Here is a 26,058-nt window from a genome sequence, read left to right on the forward strand (position 1 = left end):
AAAGCATTTAAATCAACCACATTTATTTTTTTAACTATAAATTATTTCTGGACAAATTGAAACTGGGGAAAATAAAAAACCCAAAAATAAAATTTTTTTTTCTCCATTTATTGAGTAATTGAAAAAAGTAATGGGTGATTCATCTGTAGTTAAAATGTACATTACATTAGATAAAGAAAACAATTGATTGGAAAGAGAAAGAACTAGGTCGCGTAGAATGGAAAGGGAAATTGGTAAAAAAGTAGGGAGATGCTTGTTGCGTTGTTTCTCATGTAGGAGGTAGGAGTGCGCTAGCGCTAGTGTCAGCACCCAGGAATGTGCGGTTAATAATCTCAATATTATTCTCATAAACTATAGATATGAGAATAAAATAATTAACTTCTGGGTATCTAGACTATTATTATTTTTAAATAACTTTATAAATTAGGATATAGTTTTTTGAAAATTTGAATTTGTTATTGTGTTGTGTTTATTAAATGAGCATCAGTGCGTGTTTAAGAGTAAAAACGTTTCAGGTGTAGGACAAACTAACCGCCAGGTGAATCGTCCGTTGAAGCGACAGGTAACTTTGGGCGTTAACCATTTTTTACCTCATGTATACAATTCAATTTTGACAATTGTTAGTTTATATAAAACTTTAGATTTTCTTTTATAGATAATAGAGATAATTAAATTTTTTTTTATTTCTAAACTTAAACTGAATGAGAATTTAAACTCGAGCATGAGGAATTGAGGGTGTGTCTACTCAACAAGTTTCAAATTAAATGCAACAACAATTTGAGTCATACACACACTCATACCTATACTTTGATTAATTTTACTTTTTTTTTATTTATTTATCCATTCAAAAATTTATTTTTAAATAATTATGACATTTGATCCTGAAGTTTGCAGACAATTAGCAATTTTCTAATTTTTTTTTTTTATTTAAATTTAATTTAAAAGTTAAAAATAAAAATATGCACATGTAGAAAATTTAAAAAACTAAAGGTGCAATTTTTTAAAAAAATTGAAAAATTATTAGACGACTTTCAGTATTATGATGTTATTAAAATATACACTTAAAAAAAGTTAAATTTTTTGGAGTTGATAAAAATATGATAGGAAAATATATTTATTGATAAACTACGGAAATTAATTTTATGGTGTAGGCATGCGAGTTATGAGTAGAAGTACAGTCTTGTTTAATGATAATAAAAAGGGAAACATAAATACAGTCATTATATTATACTTTGGGCGCGTCATGTATCAATGAATGAAAATATATATGTAACTAGTGTAGTTTTACTTGTAAACCATTCGATAAAATTATTGAATTTATTTTTGAATTAAAACTTTAATTTTATTGGAATTATAAAATAATTTATTTGGGAAAACACTTGTCTAAGAAAATTTTACGAGTGTGAATGTAGCAGACGTCAGACGAATTTAAAATTATAAATAAATAGAGTAAATAATTACATTTACAAAAATGCACTTATTAATTTAAAAATTTTTTAAATGTGCATTTTTTTTTAATTTTCATTTATCAATTATTTACTCTATTTATTTATAATTTTAAATTTGTCTCATGTCTGCTACATTCATACTCATAAAAATTTTCAGGAAAAATAAAAAATACTTTTTTCATGTTACTCATTTAAAATTTATAGTAAACTGTAGATATGATCCGTAATTAAAAAAGTATTTTAATGCATTTTAACATAATAAAAATTAAATTTTCAAATTTATAATTTTTGAAATATTAATAAAAAGTCGATAGATTTATGAGACTTCTAAATAAAATTAGTAAAAAAAAGTACTGTTTAAAATTTATGTAAATGTAACTGACAAGTGTGAATTTTTAAAACTTTGTAATAAATAAATAAAATGTAAATAGAATAAAAATTAAAAAATGCGTTTTTAGATCAATGAAAAATGAGTACGCGCTTTTTAAAAAATTTTATTATTTTAATTAATTCATTTATTTAATTTAAAATTTATAAACTGTCTCATGTCTGCGACATTCACACTCATCTTTATTTTTACATTACTCCAATTTTCCGAATCATAAATGTCAAAAAATAACATCGAAATGTATTTTATTTTATTTCATTCAATATATTTTAAAAAATATTAATTTTAATAGAAAATTATTTTTTTTTATTTATAATTAGTTTTTAAATACGAAAAATTTCACAGCAAGACGTTAATAAATTTACAATTAACACAAACTAATTAAATTTTTCTTTGAAAAAACACTTGGTATTGAATTTAAAAATTTTTGAATTAAAATCCAACTCGATTAAACAAATAAAATATATTGTTAAATAGTCGCATTGTATTCTCATCAAAGATTATGTTTTACTTTTTTTAATTATTTGAAAAATTTATATTTATGTAAAATTAAAAAATTTCATTTAATTTCCACCACAATTATCCTTGAAAATCGAAAAAATTTTTAATAGTGTAATTAGATATTTATTATTATTTACATCTTTTTCAATCGTACGCAGAAAAAATAAATTTTCGACTGAAAGTAAATATTCTCGATTCAAGAAATTTTTTTTTAAAACCTTAATTGTCTTTGATAAATTAGAAATTTCCTCTGACTGATAAATTCTCTTGGCTTAAGAAAATTTGGACTTTGTTCCCGAATACGTTTGTCTCTCCTAAAATATTTTCTTGACTCAAGATAACTTTTTTTCTGTATACAAATTGAATACTAAACAATCATTTGTTCTTGAAACCTGCTTAAATTTTATTTTATTGGATCTAGACTTAATGATACTGAGAGTCGCAGATTTTAAAAAAATTTATCTCTTTTAAATAAATAAATTAAATATCTATAGAAAAACCTAAGAAATTGCACATAAAAAATTAAAAAAAATCTTCTAGTACATATTCAAAAATTGTATTTTATTTGCAAGTAAGTTGTTTATAAAAATTACAAAAATTAGACTTATGGGATTTTTTAAATCAATGATCTAAGACTTAATCAATTGATCAATATCCTGGAATTGATTAAACTTTCATTCCGAACAATTCAAAATAAAACTATACATTCAATTGAATAATCCCATAAGTAATTAGATTTATGGCGTTTTTAAAATAAATTATATTTTATAATTAAACACTGGGTTATGAAGTTTCTCAAATAAACGATTAATTTGATATGTATTTATTTTTTTTTCCAGAAAACTTAAAACCATGTGGTTTTTACTACTGGTTTTATTATTAGCACCAATAAATGGTCAAATATCTCAAAATGAATATGACGTAACATCAAACTTACCATGGAATAATCGGTATGATGATTCCAATAATGCAAGAGACCAAAATCAACAATGGAATAATCGTTATGATGATTCCAATAATTCAAGAGACCAAAATCCGCAATGGAATAATCGGTATGATGATTCCAGTAATGCAAGAGACCAAAACCCACAATGGAATAATCGTAATGATGACTCCTCCATAAATGCAAGAGATCAAAACCCACAATGGAATAATCGTTACGATGATAACTTCAATACGAGAGATCAAAATCCAGGATTTTCATTCCCGAAAACGAGCAATGATAATTTAATACTCAAAGAAGCGTAAGCAGAAACAAAATCAATTTTTTAAATTTTTTAATACAGTCAACTACCCGTCATAAGTCTGATCTAGGGGACGTAGGGGAAATTTTTAACAATTTTTATTGTGCTGTTGACCAAACTTGAAACAGGAAGTGAAGCATCCAAAAATTTATTATGCTCTTATAAAAAATTATTATGCTGCATTACAATTATTATAATGTATGAAAGTAATTGTTATTGAAGCTTATCAATAAGTTTCTCGCGCGTAGTAAGTGTTGTGATACAGCATAATAATTTTTCGTATGAGCACAATAATTTTTTTGATGCTTCCCTTCTTGTTTCAAGTTTGGTCGACAGCATAATTGCTAGGTTTCTAGCCAACATTTTTCTCCGTGTGTAAAATGTTTTCTACGAAAGTGAATCAGCTCGGATCGAGTAAGCGTTAGTAGAACACATCTCATTGCTTCGCAAATGAGTTGTGCAACAATTATTCATTTAATAAATAAATAAAACCTGTGAACGTTGACAAATAATAAAATAAAGTTTCATTTAACGACAATTACACCGGCCCACAAAAAAAAAAGTGGTCTGTACTTTTGACCGGACCCACCTATTTTTATGTATTTTGACGCGCTAAATCCGAATCTGGTCAGTTTTGCCCGTACACCCTCAAAATTTTAAGTAAATTGCAAAAAACCATAAAAATCGCCAAAAATTAGCAGTTTTGGTAAGAAAAAATTTTATGGACCTATAGACCAAGCATAATTTTTTAAAATTTAAGTAAATTGCAAAAAAAACCCTGAAAATTGCGGAAAACAGCAAAAAATTGCAGTTATTGTGATAAAATAAATTCTATAGAGCTAGATTAATAGATCAATCATGATCGCCTTGCTCTTCACTGTAGTCGCCAAGATTGCCAGGAAAGTGTTGAAGGTGAGAATGTAAGAAATGCAATTTAAGATTCATTAAGCAACCCATAGTATCGTAACTGTCCAACAATTCTTCAACTAAATTTTCGTAATTTTCACTATTTTTATTTCTCAAAAAATTTTGTGACATCTTTAAAACTTGACCATACTGCTTTTTCAATGTCGTTTATTTCATAAACGAAGTTATCGTCTAGATTTTATAAAAGAAGTTATCGCAATTTTCAGGGTTTTTTTTGCAATTTACTTAAATTTTAAAAGACTTATGGTTGAATTAACTTCAGATTTGGATTCAGCGGACCAAAATACATAAAAATCATACTTGGTCAATAGTTCCATAATTTTTTTTCATACCAAAACTGCTAATTTTTGGCGATTTTTATGGTTTTTTTGCAATTTACTCAAAATTTCGAGGGTGTACGGGCAAAACTGACTTCAGATTCGGATTCAGCGCGTCAAAATACATGAAGATAGGTAGGTCCGGTCAAAAGTACAGACCACTTGTTTTTTTTTTTTTTGTGGGCCGGTGTTATTGATTATTTATTGAACTGACTTATGCCATTTTATTTTGAATTAAATAAATATTTCCAATGATTTAATATTACTACATATGGTCAGGGAATTTTTTAATTATTTGACTGGAATATCTGAAAAAGTCAGGGGATGTCAGTTTCAAAAATCTGTGGTCACCATGTAATTTGTCTATTTTTTCCTATTGTTAGTTTATAATTTTGACAATTAACAGAGGCTTATACCTGGTTCTCTGGTACGAAACTCCTTAAAGTGGTCAAGTAGAGAAAGCTTTTAGACTCAGTAACTCCCAATTGAGGGGAAGAGACTTATGACGGGTATTTGACTGTAATTTAATTTAATAAACCAAGTATTAATTTTTTTTTTTTCATTTTCAGAACGTATTTTGTTGTGGCATCTCGCTTATGTCGACCCGGACAAATTTACCGGCTGGCAGTTGATGTTCTTCACAGTGTATTGCCAATGACAGTGCGAGCATCAGTCCAACGTAATGGAGTAGAAGTTGGATCAGATTACAAAGAAATAAAAGAAGGTATTCCCGAAAATTTAATGATCCAAATTCCAGCCACGTTAGTCAGTGGTGACTTTAAACTCCGAGTGGAAGGTCTCTATAACGGACTAACCGGTGGTCAAGCTTTTCTCAACGAGACAAAACTTGTATTTTCTCAACGTGCGATGACTATTTTTATTCAAATGGACAAGCCAGTTTATATGCAGGGTCAGACAGTGCGTTTCAGAGCAGTACCAATAAATACTGAACTAAAAGCGTTTATTGATCCTGTCAATGTTTTAATGTTGGATCCTCATGGTCGAATTATGCGTCGTTGGCTCAGTCGACAGAGTAATCTCGGTACAGTTTCTTTGAGCTATCAGTTATCTGACCAGCCAATTTTTGGTGACTGGAAAATTGTCGTTGAAGCTCAGGGACAAAAAGAAGAAAAAAATTTTACTGTTGAAGAATATTATCAAACACGTTTTGAAGTAAACGTAACAATGCCTGCATTTTTCTTTGATAGAGACCCATATATTCATGGAGTAATTCAAGCCAATTATACATCTGGTGCACCGGTAAAAGGAAACTTGACAATAAAAGCTGTGATAAAACCAATAAATTTATTTCGGTCATCGCAGTCAACACCCCTTGAGTTTTATTTTAATTTCAATGAGTATTATCCAGCTTGGTTTAAACAACCGGAAATCTATCAAAACTATCCGGTAATGAGATTTTTTAATGGTACTTATAGATTTCAGTATCCGATGTATGAACTTTTGTCGCGTTCATCTGTCGCCGATGGGCTGGAAGTCCAGATAATCGCGACGGTGGGAGAAAGTTTTTTGAATGAAGTAATCGTTGGTCATTCTACTGCTAGAATATTTAACTCAACTGTCCGCATACATTTTTCTGGTGGTTCACCTCAAATATTTAAACCGGCTATGCCATACACGTTAAATCTCGTCGCTTCGTATCACGACGGATCAGCATTAAAATCTTCAAAACTGTGGAATGCGCAAATGGAAGTGCGCGCGGATATTGAATCAAGAGGCGGTTCTAGGAGCTTAGACACCCAATATCTACGAGTTTCTCCAGATCATGAAGCCGTTTGGTCAATGAAAATTGACTTGAGACATCAGTTAGGACTAGGGGACAATCCTCAGCAAGTACAGAAAGCTCTCAATGAAATAAAGTCTGTCAGAGTCCACGCGTCTTTTATTGACGGGGAAGGAGAAAGAGCCAATACAGAATTACTTCTTCTGGCTCACGAATCACCAAATAACAGAAACATAAAACTCTCGACATCAACAAAGCATCCGAAAGTCGGTGACTATTTGGTACTTCACGTCCAAACAAATTACTACATTGAGACATTTAATTACATAATCATGTCTAAGGGGACAATACTTTTGACTGGTCAAGATGTCATGGAGCCAAATATTAAAACATTTTCTATTCCCCTGAGTTCAGAAATGGCGCCGGTTGCTACCGCTGTCGTTTATCATGTCGGTAGATATGGTGACGTTGTCGCAGATTCTTTAACTATTCCCGTAAACGGGATTTCCGGGAATAATTTCACTGTTTTTATTAACAACAAAAAAGCTAAAACTGGAGAAAAAGTTGAAGTAGCAATTTACGGTGAACCAGGTGCTTATGTCGCACTGTCAGGAATCGATCGCGCATTTTACTCAATGCAAGCTGGCAATGAGCTCACTTACGCAAATGTTATTTCAAAAATGTCGTATTTCGGTGAAGAAACAAATGGTACCCATGCGCACTCGTGGTTTTTCCACAGTGGAGATCCAGATGATGCCGTTTTCTTTCCGTCATCGAGCTTTGGAATTGACGTTAATCGAACATTTGAATACATTGGTCTAGTTGTATTTACAGACGCGTCTATACATCGAAGACCAGACAATTGCAATCGAACACAAGGATACGGCGAATGTTTAAGCGGACGATGTTACAGACTTGATAAACATTGCGACGGTATATTGGACTGTGACGATGGTACAGACGAAGCCAGATGTAAAACTGGCAATGCAACAGACTTAGCTCTCTTCCGTAAAAATCGTTTCAATAGAATTCAACGGCAATACGACAACGTCTGGTTATGGAAAGACATCAATATCGGGCCGCATGGTCGTAAAATATTTAACATCGACGTGCCCCGACGACCTGTTCACTGGATGGTGACCGTTTTTAGTATGAGTCCGAATCGTGGTTTCGGAATGTTACCAAAAGCTATAGAATATACCGGCGTGTTGCCGTTCTTCATTAACGTCGAAATGCCGACGTACTGTCATCAAGGGGAACAAGTTGGTGTCCGTGTCTCTGTCTTTAATTATTTGCCGTATAATATTGAAGCGACTGTTGTCTTAGCAGATTCGCGTGACTACAAATTCGTTCATGTTGAAGAAGACGGTATCGTTAGATCTTATAACCCAAGAACGTCATTTGGAGAGCATCAATTTTTCATCTGGATTCCTGCTCAAGATGCTGTCGTTGTTTACCTGCCAATTGTACCAGTTCGTCTTGGTGATATCAAAGTTAAAGTTTACGCGTTGACGATAATAGGAAAGGATACAGTCGAGCGTACGATTCATGTTGAGTCTGACGGAATTCCTCAGTATCGACATCAATCAGTTCTACTGGATTTGAGTACTCGAGGTTTATTGACGTTACATATGCATGTAAATCTTACGGCGACACCGGAAGTATCTTATGCTGAAGATCGTTACTATGTGTACGGTTCAAATCGAGCTAAAATAAGTGTCGTCGGTGACGTTGTTGGTCCCATATTTGATACGATGCCCGTAAACGCTACAAGTTTATTGGGACTTCCGATGGACTGCGCAGAACAAAATATGTTCAGTTTTGCTGCCCATATGTACACGACTCTTTACATGCGATGGGTAAATCAGCGAAATTTAAAACGAGAGAGAGAAAGTTTCAATTATATGAATGTTGCGTATCAACGGCAGTTGTCATTCATGAATCCCGATGGATCTTTCAGTTTATTCAGAAGTGATTGGAATCAATCTTCATCGAGTGTCTGGCTCACGGCTTTCTGTGCTCGGATTTTTCAAGAAGCGAATTTCGCAGAGTGGGAAAATCATCTTTACATAGACCCCGAAGTCATAAAAGCGTCGATCAATTGGGTCTTGAAACATCAAACGCAAGAAGGTTCATTCTATGAAATCACCTGGTTACCAGACAGAAAAGTCAACAGTTCATTTGATGATGAATTTGATTTCATACGTCACAGAAATTTAAGTCTTACTGCTCATGTATTGATAACTTTGGTGTCAGTTAAAGATTTGTCAGGAGAACTTGGGACGAGGGTTGCGTTGAGTGAAGCAAAAGCAATAAGATGGCTTGAGATAAATTTAAAACACTTAGATGCACATGGATCGCCATATGAAATAGCGATTGTTGCTTACGCACTTTCTCTCGCTAAATCTTCCAGTGCAGAGTATGCATTTTCTATACTTAATACACGGCTTATTGAAGAAGAAGGTTTCATGTACTGGGGTCGTGAACGTCTTCCACCTTTACCAAGTAAACAAGAAAACAACAGACCCTATCATTTGCCAAGACTGCCGTATGCTTATGACGCGGAAAATATTGAAGCTACTGCTTATGCATTGTTGATCTACGTTGCAAGACAGGAAACTAAAATTGATGGGATAGTGCGGTGGTTAAATTCACAAAGGCTGACTGATGGTGGTTGGGCATCAACTCAAGACACGATGTGGGCGATGAAAGCGCTTATGCAATATACATCTAAATCGAGACTTCGAGAAGTCAGTGAATTATCTCTTCAAGTCGAACCAACTGCTCTAAATGGTCAAGTTAAAAGATTTGAGATCAATGAAAAAAATATTGCTAAGCTTCAGAGTTTTGACGTAAGTTTATTTACTGTAATTTAAGGTGAGTGACCCAGTTTCTGACCTTTTAAAGTAATAAATTATATATATATTAGACTGGGCCAAAAAAATCGACTATATTTTTTTTTTTCGATACTGTGAAAATATTATTCCTGATGACAAAAAAAAATTATTGTGCAAGTTTGAGCTCTTAACATTGATATTAAGAGGTGTATCGTTACGACTATTAGTTTTTTGACAAAAGTTTCATTTTTTACCCAGAACTCGTAAATCATTCATGTGAAAAATTTGAGCAATATATATTCTTAAAGGAAATTGAATTCCCAACAAAAAATCTCTCTTAGTAAATTGACGTAAAACGAGCCGTTTTCTTGTAACCGTGCCTGAAACATTGATTTGTTTTTCAAATTCTTAGTTTCTATTTTGAATTTTTGTAACTACTAGAAATATTAAAATTTTTTTTAGCCAAGATACATATTCTTAAAGGAAATTAAATGCTCTACAAAAAGGTCTCTCAACATTTTTCGCTAAATTCACTCCTTCGAAAGTTATTCAAGGTTGAAGTTGAGTCAAAACGACTTGAATAACCTGAATAACTTTCGAAGGAGTGAATTTAGTAAAAAATGTTATGAGACCTTTTTTGTAGAGCGTTGAATTTCCTTCAAGAATATGTATCTTGACTAAAAAAAATTTTAATATTTCTAGTAATTACAAAAATCCAAAATAGAAACAAAGAATTTAAAAAACAAATCAATGTTTAACGCACGGTTACGAGCAAACGGCTCGTTTCACGTCAATTTACTAAGAGAGATTTTTTGTTGGGAATTCAATTTCCTTTAAAAATATATATTGCTCAAATTTTTCACATGGATGATTTACAAGTTCTGGGTAAAAAATGAAATTTTTGTCAAAAAACTAATAGTCGTAACGATACACCTCTTAATATCAATATTAAGAGCTCAAACTTGCACAATTATTTTTTTTGGTCATCAGGAATAATATTTTCACAGTATCGAAAAAAAAAAAAAAATAGTAGATTATTTTGGCCCAGTCTAATATATATAATTATATATATATAATAAAATGTTAAAGTTCAAGCTCTATACTACAATAAAGTCAATTTATTTATTTGCACGAAATTAAAATTTTTTAAATTTTTAAAAAGTAAAAAGTCAGAAACTGGACCACGATTCATTACTACGTTATATATTTTATATAAAAAAAAAAAAATTCTTTTTTAATTGTGTTTTTTTTATAAATTTATTTTAGATACCTGAAGCATGGGGAACAGTCCAGATGGTTATTGAAGGCTCTGGTTATGTGATTATTCAAATGTCAGTGCAATATAACGTTGATTTGCAGAAGTTCCAAACAGAACCACCAGTTAAAGCATTTGATTTGGTTGTCAGACACAACACATATGGAAGAAATCAGTCTCACATAAATTATCTCAGTTGTCAGAGGTAATAATGATCATAAAATATCTATTAATAGTTGTCAGGGTGACCACAAATTGGGAATATCGGGAATTATCAGGGAATTTAATGCAACCGGAAATATCATGGAAATGTCAGAGAATTTCGGAAAGTATCCGGGAATTAAATTGTAACAGTTGAAAATTAAAAAAATTTTAAATTATACACTAGTTATAAAAATTAAGGGATATTAAAAAAATTTCAAATTTTAAAGTGATTTTCAACAGATTGTAACTTGAAAGAAAATGGTCATACGATTAAAACAAAAAAGGCAAATTATAGCTTCAAATGTCTAGTTTTTTTATCTGGTCTTAATATTTTTTTATGTGCGGTTCCGGAGTAATCCTAAGAAAACTATCGAAAAATAAATTTACCGAATTTTTGCTCGCCTCAAAAACGGTCTTCGAGCTTCAATAAATTTTTTTCGATAATTATGATTGATTTTTTATTACTCCGGAACCGTGCATAATAAAAAAATTTAAAGACCCAGATTAGAAAACTAGACACTCGAAGCTACAGTTTGACTTTTTGTTTTTACTGTACGACCATTTTCCTTCGATTTACAAACTGTTGAAAATTACTAAAAAATTTGAAATTTTTTTAATATCCCTTAATTTTTGTAACCAGTGTATTTTGAATTTATTTAAATCATAAAATTTCTTATTAAATATTTTAACTTTTACATTTTTAACATCGAATAATCAAAAGTACACAATATTAATTCATTTTATTGCCATTTTTTCTGGTTTCTCTTATGATTTAATTATCAAATTTAATTATTAAAAATGAAAATATAATAAAAACTTTGAATATCTAAATGATACGAATAAAATTTCTAAATCAGAGAAAAATGTGAAAAACTTTACTGGAAAACCGGGAAATATCAGGGAATTTTGAAATAATTTTTTTGTGGCCACCCTGGCTATTTTTATTAATCTCGCAACGACTTAAAAATAACGTAAATACTAAATAAAATAATTTTTTTTTCAGGTGGACCAACGTTAATGAATCAGTAAGATCTGGAATGGCTGTACTGGATGTCACAATACCCACTGGTTATATAATTCAGCAGCAAAATTTGGATGCATATGTCCGCGCAAGAGAAGTGAGAAATCTACAACGCGCACGATTTACCGAACGAAAGGTTTTGTTTTATTTCGATTACTTAGACGATGAAGAAACTTGTGTTAATTTCACCATCGAAAGGTGGTATCCTGTTGCAAATATGTCGCGTTATTTAGCTGTCAGAGTTTACGATTATTATGCACCTGAACGTTTTAACGAAACGATATTTGATGCATTATCAACATATCTTTTGAACGTTTGCGAAGTCTGTGGTAGTTCACAGTGTCCGTACTGCCCGATTTATAATGCCGCTATGACATTATCAACACCCGTAGTATTCATAATTGTTATTTCATTATTTTTTACCAATGTTAGGTATTTTACAACACAAGAATTTAGTATCGGATAGTTAATTTAAGTACAAATTTTTTTTTTATTAAATTAGGATGAGTACAAAAAAATTTTAAATCATCCGCAGTAAAAAATTTATGAATGCCGTTATGTTATATCATAGATATCGTCATTTTTTTAAAACTATACTGGTTGCCTTATTAAAATTAATGAATATTTAATGTTAGCTTTTAAATTATTTTTTTAATTAAAATTAACAATGAAAAAAATCAAATTATTCGAAATACGCACAACAGACTGATTAAAAAAAATCGAGTATTTTTTTTTTTCAAAAATTATAAGAAAAATATTATTCGAGATGACGAAAAAAAAATACTGTTAAAGTCTGAGCTCTTAATATTAAAATTAACATCCGCCTCATTGCAATTTTCGATTTCCCATTTAAATAACATGGAGAAAATTTTATGAAAGTTTGGAATTTTATCACTCACCAGGAAATCGGTGTATCGGAAATTTCAATAAATATTTTTGTTAAAAATAGAACGCTCTACAAAAAAGGTCTCTTATCATTTTTCGATAAATTTAATTTTTCAAAAGTTGTTCGAGGTCAAAGTTGGATTCATTCTAAATTTCAGTATTATTTGACTTTTGCGGCGAAACTATCAGACTTATCTTAAAATGTTATAGAACCTTTTTTGTAGATCATTTGATTTCCTATAAATTATCTCTTATCAAGTTTCCGAAATTATTGAAAGTTCTTTAGTTATTTGCGTTCAAAGGTAAGTAAATAAAATCGACCAGAATACGATTTCTTGGAACGAATTAACATGTAAATGAAAATAACTAAAGGGCTTTCAGTAATTCAGAAAACTTTGCGAAAAATAACTTGTAGGAAGTGAAATGATCTACAAAAAAGGTCTTATAACATTTTAAGATGAGAAAAAGTCAAATAATACTAAAATTTACTATGGATCCAACTTTGACCTCGAATAATTTTTGAAAAATTAAATTTATCGAAAAATGATAGAGACCTTTTTTGTGAATCGTTCAATTTTCATCAAAAATAGTCATTAATTTTTCCGAAGCACCGATTCCCTGGTGAGTGATAAAATTTCAAACTTTAAAAAAAATTTTTCCCATGTTATTTAAATGAGAAATCGAAAATTGCGATGAGGCGGTTGTTAATTTTAATATTAAGAGCTCGAACTTTAACAGTATTTTTTATTCGTCATCTCGAACAATATTTTCCATATAATTTTTGAAAAAAAAATTAGTCGATTTTTTTGAATCAGTCTAACGCACATATTAATGATTTATGTACATGTACAGTGCTACTTTAAACGACTTTTTTTTATATGATTTAGAATCTCATAGAAATATATTATTAATATTAGTATTTAAATAAAAATTATATACGAAGATTTAACTGAATTGGCAACTTGTACATAGTAGGTGATATTTTTAAAGATGAAAAAGAAAAAAAATATACTTATGTTGACATGTTGCTTTAAAGCCGTCCAGTAGACACATGTGTACATGTGCTCTGCAATAAATATTTTATAATTAAGATATATTTTTAAAAATTTAGATAATATTTATCTAAGTCAATTGTAATGAGTAATTAAAGTTATATAATTATATGTTAAATTTACATGGCAAATTTTCTGGTTACATTTTATATTTGTAATGCGTTAAAAAATATGACTATTTTTTAAACCGTCCATTTTTATTGATTTATAGTGTAAGTAGATGAAAAATTATTTTAATCTAAAAGCATTTTCTTTTTCATCGAAATAATTTTTCCCAGTGTTCATTCGTACTTTAGAAAAATAGTTAACTATTAAATGAACACCGAGTTTAAGTATTTTTTTACTTACTCATAATTGTAACTCATTTTATACTGTTACAATATATTAAATATATGCCGTCCAATAAATTATAAATTAATTTTGTAATCTTTGTATAAAAAAAACAAAATATAATAAAAAAGTTATTAATTTTTAAATTATTTAGTTCAATTAAAAATGATATTTTTAAATTTTCTATTAAGAGATAAAACTCAACTGGTAAATATATATATGAGGGAGGTTCATTTGGAACGACTATTTTTTTTTATCACTCCCACTTCAAAATGTTGGGAAAATTGAAAATAAAATTCCTTGCAAGTTTCAGCGCGGTTCCACCATGATATCTTTTCAGACGAAATCTCCCCGAAAAAATCTCCCCAAAAATCTTCCCCTTACGACTGGAATTGTATTCAGGTTTTTTTTCACATTTTATGTGTATATCATAAATAAATAGAATGTGTTACACATACATGTATGAAATTATGGGAAATTTCCAGCCCAAATTTGACATCATCGTCAATTGCAAGAACTTGACGTAAACTTACTGTGAAGTTAATCAAAATCACTGAACGTCAAATTTTTAAAGTGATAGTATGGCCATCAGAGATTGGACTGATAAAAATAATTTTGGAAATTTTATCCTGGAGAGATTTTGTCCAGAGAGATAAAATCGTGTTACCTTTCAGCCCCTACTCTTAATGTTAAATACTTGGCATTTGAATTTGAAGTTTATCCATTTAAAATACATAGGAAAGTTAGGATTTTTTGTTTCAATTCTCTAAAGCTCAGCCGCATTTCAAATTATCGGGTCACCGTTTGCTGCATTTTGTAGGCAATTTCATACTTTTCAAAAATTTTCATATTAATTTTACTGAGACTCGATTTGTTTTTTCTGTATTGGTTCTGAAAAGAATTTTTTTAATAACAATTTGGGTTTTTAGTTGATATTGACTAAATAACGAAATTTACAGTAAAAATGCAGATAACGATTTTTTAGGAAATTTGATTCTCTACAAAAAAGGTCCTCTTAGTTAAGTGGCTCGAGTTCTTCGTTCGCGTGATAGAGAGGTTGTATTAATTTTGTAAATAAAATATTTGTCAAAAATTTATCCGGAGCTTAATAAATTTAATCCTTCTTATTTTTATGAATGAGTTTAATTAATAAGAAGAGGATTAATTACGGATTTAAAATTAAATTGAAAGGGATTTAGTCGAATTTTTTAAAAAATATTTTATTTACAAAATTAATCAAATCCTTATATCACGTGAACGAAGAACTTGAGCTACTTAAAGAAGAAGACCTTTTTTGTAGAGAATTAAGTTTCATAAAAAATCGTTATCTGCATTTTTACTGTAAATTTCGTTATTTGGTAAATATTAACTAAAGACCCAAATTATCATTAAAAAAATGATTGTCTGAACCAATACAGAAAAAACAATTAAAATGTCAGTAAAATTACTTCAGAAACTTTTGAAGAGTATTAAATCACCTACAAAATGCCTCAAACGGCAACAATGGGTAACAATTACAATATATTATGCGAATGGTTCCCATAATGCATGGTAACCGTTTTTTTTTAAATGCTGATTATAGGAACCCTATACGAAAAAAATAAATATCCGGATATATCTGGGAAAATCTGGAATATGCAACATATATATAAATATATGCCTCATATATGCAGGTTTGCCCGGATATATATTTTTTTCGTACACTGATAAAAAAGTTGACTTGATTCAAGAGCGGAAATCTTGAACCAAGAATATCATTTTGGAGAAAATGATATTCTTGAGTCAAGATTTTTGATCTTGAATCAAGTCAACTTTTTTATCAGTGTATGGGACGGCACCCATGTATATTATAGTTATCAGTACTAATATATGGTAATGGTTACCATATATTATGGTAATCGTTGCCATATATTATGGTAATCGTTGCCATAATATATGGTAACTATTACCATAATATTATAGTAACGTTTACCATAGTATATGGGGAAGGTTACCAAAATTCTTTCAGATGCAATATGGGGACTATTACCATAATGATGCATCATTCCCATGGGAATTATTCCCATACATTAGGCCTATATCCCATAAGTAATCATTACCATAACGCTATGGAATGATATTTCATAAACGTACTAGGAACGGTTATCATTAATTTCTCTTCGTGTAACCAAATTACTATGAATGTTTATTTTTTCTTTTAGATTCAATATAATAATGCAATCATACTTTTTTTATGATAGATAAGTGAAAACTTTTATGTGAGATAGTAATCAAATAATGTTTACTTACGGTCAAGGTAATGAGCTATAAATCACAAATAGCGTGTTAGAATATTTATAACTCCCTATACTATTAAAGTTTTTATGTCTGTATCTGATGTAACGGTCGATTTATTCGATGCTGAATCAGTATAGGGCAGTAATGAGATTATTTATTGTTTGTTCAGTTATTTATTCAATGCATTATAAAATATTATTTATTTTTATTTTAAAATATTTTATTAATTTATCTTTTGCAACCATAAGCACACACGTTAAATGGGATAAATCACAAGGAGATTTTATTCCTATAAACAACACTTCTGTTGATCAATTTGAAAGTCCATTTCGTAAACGATCGCATCAATTAGAAGTTCATAAATTTCAAGGCGAATTAATAAAACTTGCTTATTATGAGGTAACCATTCATTTATAATAATAATATATAGGGAAGGGACTGGGGGCAAAACTGGGTACTTGAGGCAATATATTAAGTTTCGGAGACTCAAATACGTTAAATCTTTTTTTTTCTCGGCTTTGCCTTGGCCAACAATTACATGTGATCTGAGACATTCCTTACTTTACTGCCCTCGGTGTGTAATATACTATTTTATACCAGCATCAAAACTTAAAGTTTCAGTGTTTCTACCCCCAGTCGAAAGAAGCTAATTTCAAGCCGATGTTGCAAACAACTGCTATAGAGAATTCGTAATTCACAAATACCTTCAAACAGCGGGCAAAAACATCCCAAGGGAAGAAACGCAATTGTTTCTGCCCGGTGTCAGTTATATTTAGTGTTCATTTGCATCCTTATTACTCTTATTTGTTTACTTGTCACTTCAGTTTACACGGAAAAAAAATATTAGTAAATATTACTGAGATTCTCGTCAACAGCGCGCCTAGACCGAATCTCAGTAAATATTATGGAGTAGAACGTAAGAAATTAATAACAGATGCATTTTTTTGACGTGTCTTGTAGTTTTTTAAGGATTAAGTAGTAATTTTAAATAGTCGAGCAGTATATTTCAACGATTAACTGTTAATTATAGCAGTTTAAACATTAAAATCATAATTTTACTAACTGAAACGACATTAGTTATTGAACATAACATAAATAATTAGAAGTTGAACTACAATTATTGTCAATTATTTTTTTCCGTGTACCCATTTCATTTTTTAAGTGACAGTTTTAATTAACCAAATAAAATTAATAAAAAATGAGTGAAAATAATATTTTTGTCTTATTCACTATTTAATAAGTGACTGTGAATCACAGCTTTCTCATTCTCTAACAGTTTTCCGCATCATCGGCTTGAAATTAGCTTGTTTCTTACTGGCTGTTGACACTGAATCTTCAAATTCCGATGCAGGTAATCATGAAATAGTATATTACACACCTAGGGAATTAAAGTAAGAAATGTCTCAGATCATATGTTTGTTGACCTCGGCCAATAATTACATGAGATCTGAGACATTTCTTACTTTACTGCCTTAGGTGTGTAATATACTATTAATAGTTTTTATTATAAAACAAAAGTCAATAACATTTTTCGACTGACACTTTCGATTTTTAAAAAAGTTTAATCGTCTGCTTTAAATTGGTAATTTTTTTTATCACTATTTATTATTATCAAAGTGAAAAATTTAGGTCAGTTTTAATTTTAAAGAAGATATTTTAAAAAAAGCAATTATATGTTGCTTAAAGTAATAGATTAAAAAATTATTAAAAGTTAATTAAATTTTAAAATTTGTAAATATTTTCATTGATGATTGAAATACATCTGAAGTAATTTGACACTGGGAGTTCTTTTGTTGTAAATTGATAAGAAAAAAAATCAAATTGATTTCATATACTATTTTTTCAGAAAAACAAAATTTTTCAAAAACGGTGAAAAAAAAATTCAAAATAATGCTCAATTATATTTACAAAAATTATTTCGGAATGTTTAAAAAACATTTCAAAAATAAAAAATTATTAAAGTACCCCGTTTTGCCCCCTCTCCTCTATATTTAAATAAAAAAAGAATATACATAAACTTTTAAATTTGTGCAGGAAAAAAATCTTATTGACTTTTATGACAAAGATTCAAAAGTTACTGGAATCTGTGGAGAAATATGGAATATATTATCAGAATATTTAAACTTTACGTAAGTCTATTGTTTATTTTGGTAATATTATATATATTTATCAATCTTATTGTTAAGACTTTTGCCAGTTAAAATTAAAGACACTAATTTTGGACGTAAAACAGCGAATGGTACTTACACTGGATTATTAGGAATATTAGAAAGAAGAGAAGTGCATGTCTTACCACGGGTCAATTATTATTTGGCCCATTGGAATATGATGGATTATACCGTTCCAGTATGGAAGAATAGGTAGGTTTTATTACTTTTCATCTTTAATCAACTTTTATATGAGTAAACACTAAAAAAAAATAATTTTTGGTGACTATCGATTATTGATATCCATTTTATAGTTACCAATATTGTCGATCGTGATCACAAATTAACCGGTGTGGCGAGCAATATCTGCCATAATTACGCAATTAACATTCAAAATTTCTTGCGTCAAGAAATTCTTTTTTTCTGTGCAGTATTGATAAATTTTTATCCATAAATAAATTAATAGTGTGTTTAATTATTTTTAAGTGCACATATGTATAACCGTCCAGAGTATAAATCCAACGAATCATGGATCTTTCGATTGTTCAGTTGGCGAGTATGGCTATTGTTGGCGACAATGTTAATTATTTTCAGTGTACTAGGAAGTTTATCTGAAAAAATATTACCTGCACAAACTCAAAAAGATTATTTAAGACTTCAGGATTATTTTTTTTACACGTTTGCTACATTCTGTTCTCAAGGTTTGAAAAATATTTTTTACCATATCTGCTCAGAAAGTTTAGTTAATATATTATATCAAATCACTTGCATTGAAACTACAATTTTCAGTATCTACACGGAAAAAAATAACTGTTGCTGCAACAGGACATGGGCCTGCAGCAGCCCGCACGGAAAAATTATATATCCGTATATATTCGGGCAAATCTGAATATATGCCAAATATATGCGGCTGGTTATGTAGTTGTAACAGGAAAGTCCTGTAGTATTCGCAAGATCAATCCTGTTGCAGCCACAGGAATAATCCTGTCGTAGCTACAAGACTACTTAGTCCTGTGGCAGCAACAGGAATGCTCTTGTAAATACTACAGGACTTTTCTGTTGCAGCTGCAGAGCCAGTCCTGTTGCAATCATAGGAATAGTCTTGAAACCGTGACAAGTATAATAAAGTGAATTAGTGGAGTTGAATATCAACACCGATAGAAATTTTTTTTAATTATATATATATATATACGAACACACGCATATGTATGCATGCGTGTGTGTGCCTACTCGTGTGTGAGTCTAAGCATGTGTTGCGCGTGTGTATGTGTGCGTCCACATGTATGTGTGTGTGCACTAATACACATTATTATACTTATTACGAATCTGAGATTATTTTTGTGACTGCAACAGGAATAGACCTGTGACTGCAAAAGTAAAAACCTTTGGCTGCAAAAGGACTGATCTTGTAGCTGTAACAGGAATATCCTGTTGCAGCTAAAGGTTATTCCTGTTGCAGCAAGAAACTCATGCTACAGGAAAGTTCCTGTTGCAGCAACATTTCTTTTTTTCCATGTACACGAAAAAGGAATAGTGAAAAAAAAATTATAGTTTCAAATATCAGCAAAGTCCCTCTACTATAAAATCCGATAGTTTCTCATAAATTCTCATAGAGATTTTATGAAAATGAATGAGTTCTGTGAGAAAGTGCTATACACTGTAAAAAGAGCGGTGTTAAAAATGGACTCGTTTTAACTCCGCCCGGTGTTAAAATGAAATTACACCGGTTTAGGAGGAGTAATACACCGGTGTAAAAACGGAGTAATACCGGTGTAAAAGCGGGGTAACAGGTGTAAAAGCGGAGTAAATTGCGTCCGCTTGGAGTATTAACTTTAAAGATTATAAAACACAAAAAATGTCAGTTCTTTATGAAAATTAATAAAAAATATCATTTATCAACAAGTATAGTGAGCGAGTAAGTAAAAATATTCACAAAATAAAATATTTTAACACCGGTAAAGAATATCTACACCGGTGGCGGCGTTATTTTCACACCGCTTCCGGGGGTAAATTTAACACCGAAAATTTTAACACCTACACCGCTTGGACTTACCCCGGTGATTTTTTACAGTGTAGGCAAGTATTAGCTTCATACATCCAGTTATGAGAATTTATCTTTTTTTTAAGCAGGACGTTCTCACCCTCATCTGAAATCATCTTATTTCATCCTTCGCCCCCCAGTATTATTAAAATCAGTAAATTTATTGTTATACTTTTTTATAATTGTATGATTTTAAGGCTGGTTACCACAAGCTTTAGAAGAAAAATGCAAGATACTTGAATTGTCAAAACGAATATTTTCTTGGTTTCTTCTTATTACTATTAGTACTCATTTAGTATCTCATATGACAAACACTGCTATGGTTCCACCATTTAGTAACTTTGAATCACTTCTCAACAGTACAAATTATCAGATTTTAGTTCACAATGGATCATTGTCTTTCGCAAGGATCAAAGTAAAAATACCTATTCATTATTAATTGAAAAAAAAGTCAATGATTATTTTTAAAAAAATATTTGATTTAAGATGGAAGCTGAAGTTCACGGTAAACAATACTTGAGTCGTTTTCATTTCGTAGCTTCTAAAGAAAGAATGACTCACCGAGCTTGCTGGAGTAAAAAAAAATATGCCATTGTTGAAGCTGATGACCGACAACAAGCTTCAGGTATGAAAAATTGTTACTTAGTTAAAACTGGCGAGCCCCTTTTTTCAACTTGGACCACTAATGGAATTGTCAAAGGATTTAAATATAAGCGTTCTTTTGATATAGGGTATGTTGTTTATTTAATTTATCATTTGACCAGATAACTCGGGTCGGAAAAATAGATCTGATTTCAGTATAACAAGAGTGCATTGGGACTCATTGGTCTATGTTTGAACTAGTGGATCTATTGTACACGTCGAACGCGAAGCGGAGAGGTAGTGCTCTACTGTCGTCAAATGTCAAAGCAGGGTTGTCGGCAACTTAAATCACCTCTACTATTGCACGCCTCATAAGCGAAGCGTTGAGGTAGTCTCTACTCTCAATACGTCAAGGTCAAGCAATTTTCTGGCCTAAAGATGACTCTATTTTTTTTTTTTTATCTTTTGTAAAAATTTTAAGCTGTTTTTGATCTGTTGTTTTAAAAAACCAATTGCGTTACAGACAGACAAAACTAGATTAAGTTTTGAACTCAGAAAAATTTTAGTTCTGAAAATTTGCAAAGACAAAACTAGATTAAATCATGGACTTGTACACGGAAAAAAGGTGCTGCGACAGGACAAAATCCTGTTGCAGCCACTGGATTTTCTCTGTGGAAGCAGGGTGTGTCCTGTTGCTGTACCAGGAAAATCTTGTTGCCACAACAGGATTTTGTCCTGTTGCAGCACCTGTTTTTTTTTCCATGTAATATTTTTATTTATAGACAATATTTATAAAAAATATTCAAAGTTCTAGAATTTATTATGTTTTGTTTACCATTTACTTAGTGTCTTTTGTTTAAAAATGTCGGCAGTTAATGATAGTTTGACGGTATCAGGCGTTTTGAGCACCTGACAAAATATCCCCGACAAAATATCTCCGGACAAAATATCCCCATGAAAAGAAAGCAAAAATAATGAAAAAAGCCAAAAAAACTGACACAAAACTGGGGATATTTTGTCCAGAGATATTTTGTCGGGGATATTTTGTCAGGTGCTCAAAACGCATGGAACCAGTTTGACATCTTTATTTTTTAGTTGTCTTGACTGATTATTTATAATATTGAATAAAAGTAATAAAATTACTCTTAAAATGTCAAGAAATTTTTCTTATTTACTGGATAAAATCGAAAAATATTTTGGTATTAGAAATCATCAAAATTATTGTGACATCTAATTACGACAGCGCATCTGCATGTTTCAAATATCAAGAAAATTAAAATAAATTTATAGGGGAGGGAGGGGCAAAACGGGGTACTTAAGGAAATACCAACTTTTCGAGGACTGAAATACACTAAATCATTTTTTTTTAAATGATATTCAAAGTATATAGAAAAAATTTTCAGTTACCGTTAAAAAAAAAAATGTTCATTTTTGAGGGCAAAATGGTGTACCCCCTAAAAAAGATAAAAAAATAATTTCTGGATTTTAAATGAATTTGATTAAGTTAAACTTTTTTCCAAGTAATTTATATAAAGAAAAATTATATTTTGCATGATTATTGAATACAAAAGAAGAAAAACAAAATTTTAATAGTTTTTATCATAAAACAAATGTCATTAATATTTTCCAATTGACAATTGATTTTTGAAAAAAAGTTTAACAAAAAAAATTTTAAATAACGCTCAATTATATTTACAAAAGTGACTTTGGAATGTTTAAAAACCATTTAAAATATAACATTTTTTTTTTATAAAATTTTGGGGGTACCTTGTTTTGCCTACCCTACCCCGTTTTGCCTCCTCCCCCCTCTTCCCCTAAATCTACATTATCATTATTGTTATTTATATTTGTAAAAAGACCTGTTTTTTTATCTAAAGGCGATTAAAAGACGACTAAAAATTATAGTAAAAAAAATTCTGGTTTTTGTCCTAAAAATGAATGAACACAGACTAATATTTATACCAAAAAAGTCGGATTTTAATCTAAAAGCGATTAAAAACAGACTAAATATAATACGAAAACGAGTCTGATATTGGCCTGGCCAGAGTATAGTGCGGAACAAAACCGATTAAATTCCCATATAAAATGCATACGATTTAAAAACCTAAATTAAATAAAAAATATTTGAATTTATCATTTATTTTGAAACAGATCTAATTTTTCGACCCGGGAACTTTTAATTAATTATAATCATGTTCTTTATTTAAAATTTACAGGATTATTAGATTGCATGAATGTGGTCTACTTGATGGTCTGATAGATCGTTGGATGCCATCCAAAATTACACAGTTAAATGATTATGTTGGATATAGTATAAATTTTGATCACGTTTTCATACTTTTTGTAATAATGTTCTTCGCCGGGATAGTTTCTATTTTTATATGTGTTGTTGAAAATATTGTATTTTTACATAATCGTTATTTAAATGAGAAAAAAAAGTTGATTATACAAAAAAAACGACGGCAACAACGGATTCACGCTAAACGATTTTTATTCATAACCAAAACGCAATTGAAAACTTTGAAAGCATCTGCAAAAACTCGACACTTTTTCAAATGATTTATTCAACTTGTTTGTGAAATTTATTCGTCTCACTTTAAAGTGTCAAAATTATTATCGAAATAAAAATAAACGGTAATTATTGTTATCATTTTTTAAATTTCAAAAATTTTTTAGCAACTTTTTAAAATTATTTGATTGCCTTCAAATTTATTGAAGCTCGTTATCGTATTTGTAAAATAATAAGTCAAATATTTTAGAGTGAGAACTGATAAAAAAAAACAAAAAAAACTAATGATTGTCACCCTAATTTATATTCGTAATATGCACGGAAAAAAATTTACTGTTGCAGCAACAGGAGGCATTCATGGTGGAGCAACGGGATTTTCCTGTAGCTGCAACAGGAGTCAGCCATGTTGCAGCAACAGGATTAATACTGTTGTTGCGACTTAATAATAAAATATAATTAGGGGAGGGAGGGGCAAAAGGGGGTACTTAAAGAAATACCAAGTTTTCGAGGACTCAAATACGCTAAATCTTTTTTTTTTAATGATATTCAAAGTAAATAGAAGAAATTTTCAGTTCCCGTTGAAAAAAAAAATTTTTTATTTCTGCGGGCAAAGTGGGGTACCCCCTAAAAAACATAAAAAAAAAAATTTCCGGATTTTAAACGAATTTGATTAAGTTGAATTTTTTTTTTTAGTAATTTACATGAAGAAAAATTATATTTTACATGTTTATTGGATACAAAAGAAGAAAAAAATTTTTAATAGTTTTTATCAAAAAACAAACGTCATTAATATTTTTCAACTGACAATTGATTTTTGAAAAAGTTTACCAAAAAAAATTCAAAGTAACGCTTAATTATATTTACAGAAGTGATTTTGGAATGTTTAAAAACCATTTAAAATATAACATTTTTTTTATCAAATTTTGGGGGTACCCCGTTTTGCCCCCCCCCCCCTTCCCCTATACAGTAAAAAATGTTGTGTCATTGCTTCAAAAAACTTGTGTTACAAACTTTTGTGTTAAATATTTAACACTTTTATGGGTACATTTAAGATTTATTCTGTTAAATAAATCCAAAAAAGTGTTAAATATTTAACACAAAAATTTGTAACACTAAGTTTTTTGACGCAATGACACACCATTTTTTACCGTGTAACTATATTTTACTATTAAGTCGCAACAACAGTATTAATCCTGTTGCTGCAACATGGCTGGCTCCTGTTGTAGCTGAAGGAAAATCCTGTTGCTACAACAGGATTTTTTCGTGTTGCAGCAACAGTAAATTTTTTTCCGTGTGGATTTTATTTTTTGCACAATGAGATCGCGTGCATAATTTTCACTTCTTGTGATTAACACAATAATTATCAGTATTTTATAAATGAATACCTCATTTATTCTTTATGTACACGTAATAAAATAACTCAAGTTTACAATAAATAAATGCATTTTACTTTTAATACATATTATACATATTTTCAAATACACCAGTCAAGCACCAAGTAATCGCATGTATCAGAAAAAAAGAAATAGTTTCAATATCTTCGCATTATGTCGTTAATCCAAGGAACAAAGTAGTAAACCCTCGTAAAGACATCCGGGTAACCGAGAGCACAAGGAGCTACCCACGAAGCGATTCCAAAAACTTGACCCTGATAAGTCAATGGACCACCGCTATCACCCTTTACACCAAAAAAAATTTTTAATTGCTTACAAATAATTAATATAAAGATAAATTTTATTAGATGATTCAAAACTTACCACACAAACTCCACGACCAGCGCCGCTGAAAACACATATCTGACACGGATAAATTACATTTGAATGCATTCTTTCACATTCTTGATTACTAACAATAGACATTTCAAGTTTCTGTAAACGTTGAGGAGCTGAAGACGGATTAGCGAAAGTTAAAGCGCCCCATCCACTTGCCATGACTCGAGTATTAGGCGGTATATCGTAACTTGGTAATCTTATTGGTTGTTGGCGAGAATTAAAAACCATCGGTCTTTCAAGCTAGAAATATATTAAATTTTAACATTCTGTGTTGCTGCGTTTAATCAACCGCGGTAAAATAACCGAACGACAACATAACTGCAATAAATTATTTGAACGATAAAATATCCGAAAAAGTAGTATTTGATAAAATCTTAAGAATTAGTATATTACACACCTAGGGAGGAAAGTAGGACATTCCAACCCAGGTGTGTCATGCGCAAACACGCGGATTGGGCCATCCTACTTTCCTCCGTAGTACAACTACAATTTTTCACCAGATCTGCAGAAATGTAAACTTTCAGCGCATGTATGGTGAAAAATTAGTGCATGCGCCATTCTTACCGCAAATAGAGGCAAA

At 30.3% G+C, this 26,058-nt stretch overlaps 3 protein-coding genes across 5 annotated transcripts in view; 2 read left to right on the forward strand and 1 right to left on the reverse strand.

The window, feature by feature from the left end:
* The first annotated feature begins 265 nt into the window (after positions 1–265).
* LOC130664714 (CD109 antigen) lies at positions 266–14,219 on the forward strand. Its single transcript, XM_057464782.1, has 5 exons — positions 266–562; positions 3,177–3,581; positions 5,395–9,418; positions 10,670–10,863; positions 11,866–14,219. Exons 2-5 carry the CDS (start codon positions 3,190–3,192, stop codon positions 12,347–12,349), a joined length of 5,094 nt encoding a protein of 1,697 aa, XP_057320765.1. The 5' UTR covers positions 266–562; positions 3,177–3,189; the 3' UTR covers positions 12,350–14,219.
* A 2,353-nt stretch (positions 14,220–16,572) lies between these two features.
* LOC130664915 (uncharacterized) lies at positions 16,573–24,126 on the forward strand. Of its 2 annotated transcripts, XM_057465101.1 has the most exons (7): positions 16,573–16,826; positions 18,462–18,556; positions 18,614–18,787; positions 19,061–19,275; positions 20,813–21,030; positions 21,102–21,346; positions 23,414–24,116. In XM_057465101.1, exons 1-7 carry the CDS (start codon positions 16,608–16,610, stop codon positions 23,754–23,756), a joined length of 1,509 nt encoding a protein of 502 aa, XP_057321084.1. In that variant the 5' UTR covers positions 16,573–16,607; the 3' UTR covers positions 23,757–24,116. The 2 variants fall into 2 exon arrangements, with proteins under 2 accessions (XP_057321084.1, XP_057321087.1); XM_057465104.1 differs by lacking the exon at positions 18,614–18,787 and having other exon boundaries at positions 23,414–24,126.
* Positions 24,127–25,131: 1,005 nt separating this feature from the next.
* LOC130665374 (chymotrypsin-1-like) overlaps positions 25,132–26,058 on the reverse strand; it is a 60,834-nt gene continuing 59,907 nt past the window's right edge. For both annotated transcript variants that reach the window (XM_057465715.1, XM_057465716.1), the window contains exons 3-4: positions 25,464–25,718; positions 25,132–25,384 (exon numbers count right to left, since the gene is read on the reverse strand). In XM_057465715.1, coding sequence (XP_057321698.1) covers positions 25,238–25,384; positions 25,464–25,718 — 402 coding nt within the window. In that variant the 3' untranslated portion in view covers positions 25,132–25,237. The remainder of the gene's footprint in view (positions 25,385–25,463; positions 25,719–26,058) is intronic.

This window comes from Microplitis mediator, chromosome 3 (assembly GCF_029852145.1).
Source record: "Microplitis mediator isolate UGA2020A chromosome 3, iyMicMedi2.1, whole genome shotgun sequence".
Classification (NCBI taxonomy): domain Eukaryota; kingdom Metazoa; phylum Arthropoda; class Insecta; order Hymenoptera; family Braconidae; genus Microplitis; species Microplitis mediator.

Bases quoted from the DNA above. Each gene is read 5' to 3' on its own strand.
- LOC130664714 (XM_057464782.1), top strand. From the start codon at position 3,190: ATGTGGTTTTTACTACTGGTTTTATTATTAGCACCAATAAATGGTCAA. The intron at 3,582-5,394 runs GTAAGCAGAAAC...TTTCATTTTCAG, and splicing joins AATTTAATACTCAAAGAAGC to AACGTATTTTGTTGTGGCAT. The intron at 10,864-11,865 runs GTAATAATGATC...TTTTTTTTTCAG, and splicing joins AATTATCTCAGTTGTCAGAG to GTGGACCAACGTTAATGAAT.
- LOC130664915 (XM_057465101.1), top strand. From the start codon at position 16,608: ATGCATTATAAAATATTATTTATTTTTATTTTAAAATATTTTATTAAT. The intron at 16,827-18,461 runs GTAACCATTCAT...AAATTTGTGCAG, and splicing joins TAAAACTTGCTTATTATGAG to GAAAAAAATCTTATTGACTT. The intron at 21,031-21,101 runs GTAAAAATACCT...ATTTGATTTAAG, and splicing joins TGTCTTTCGCAAGGATCAAA to ATGGAAGCTGAAGTTCACGG.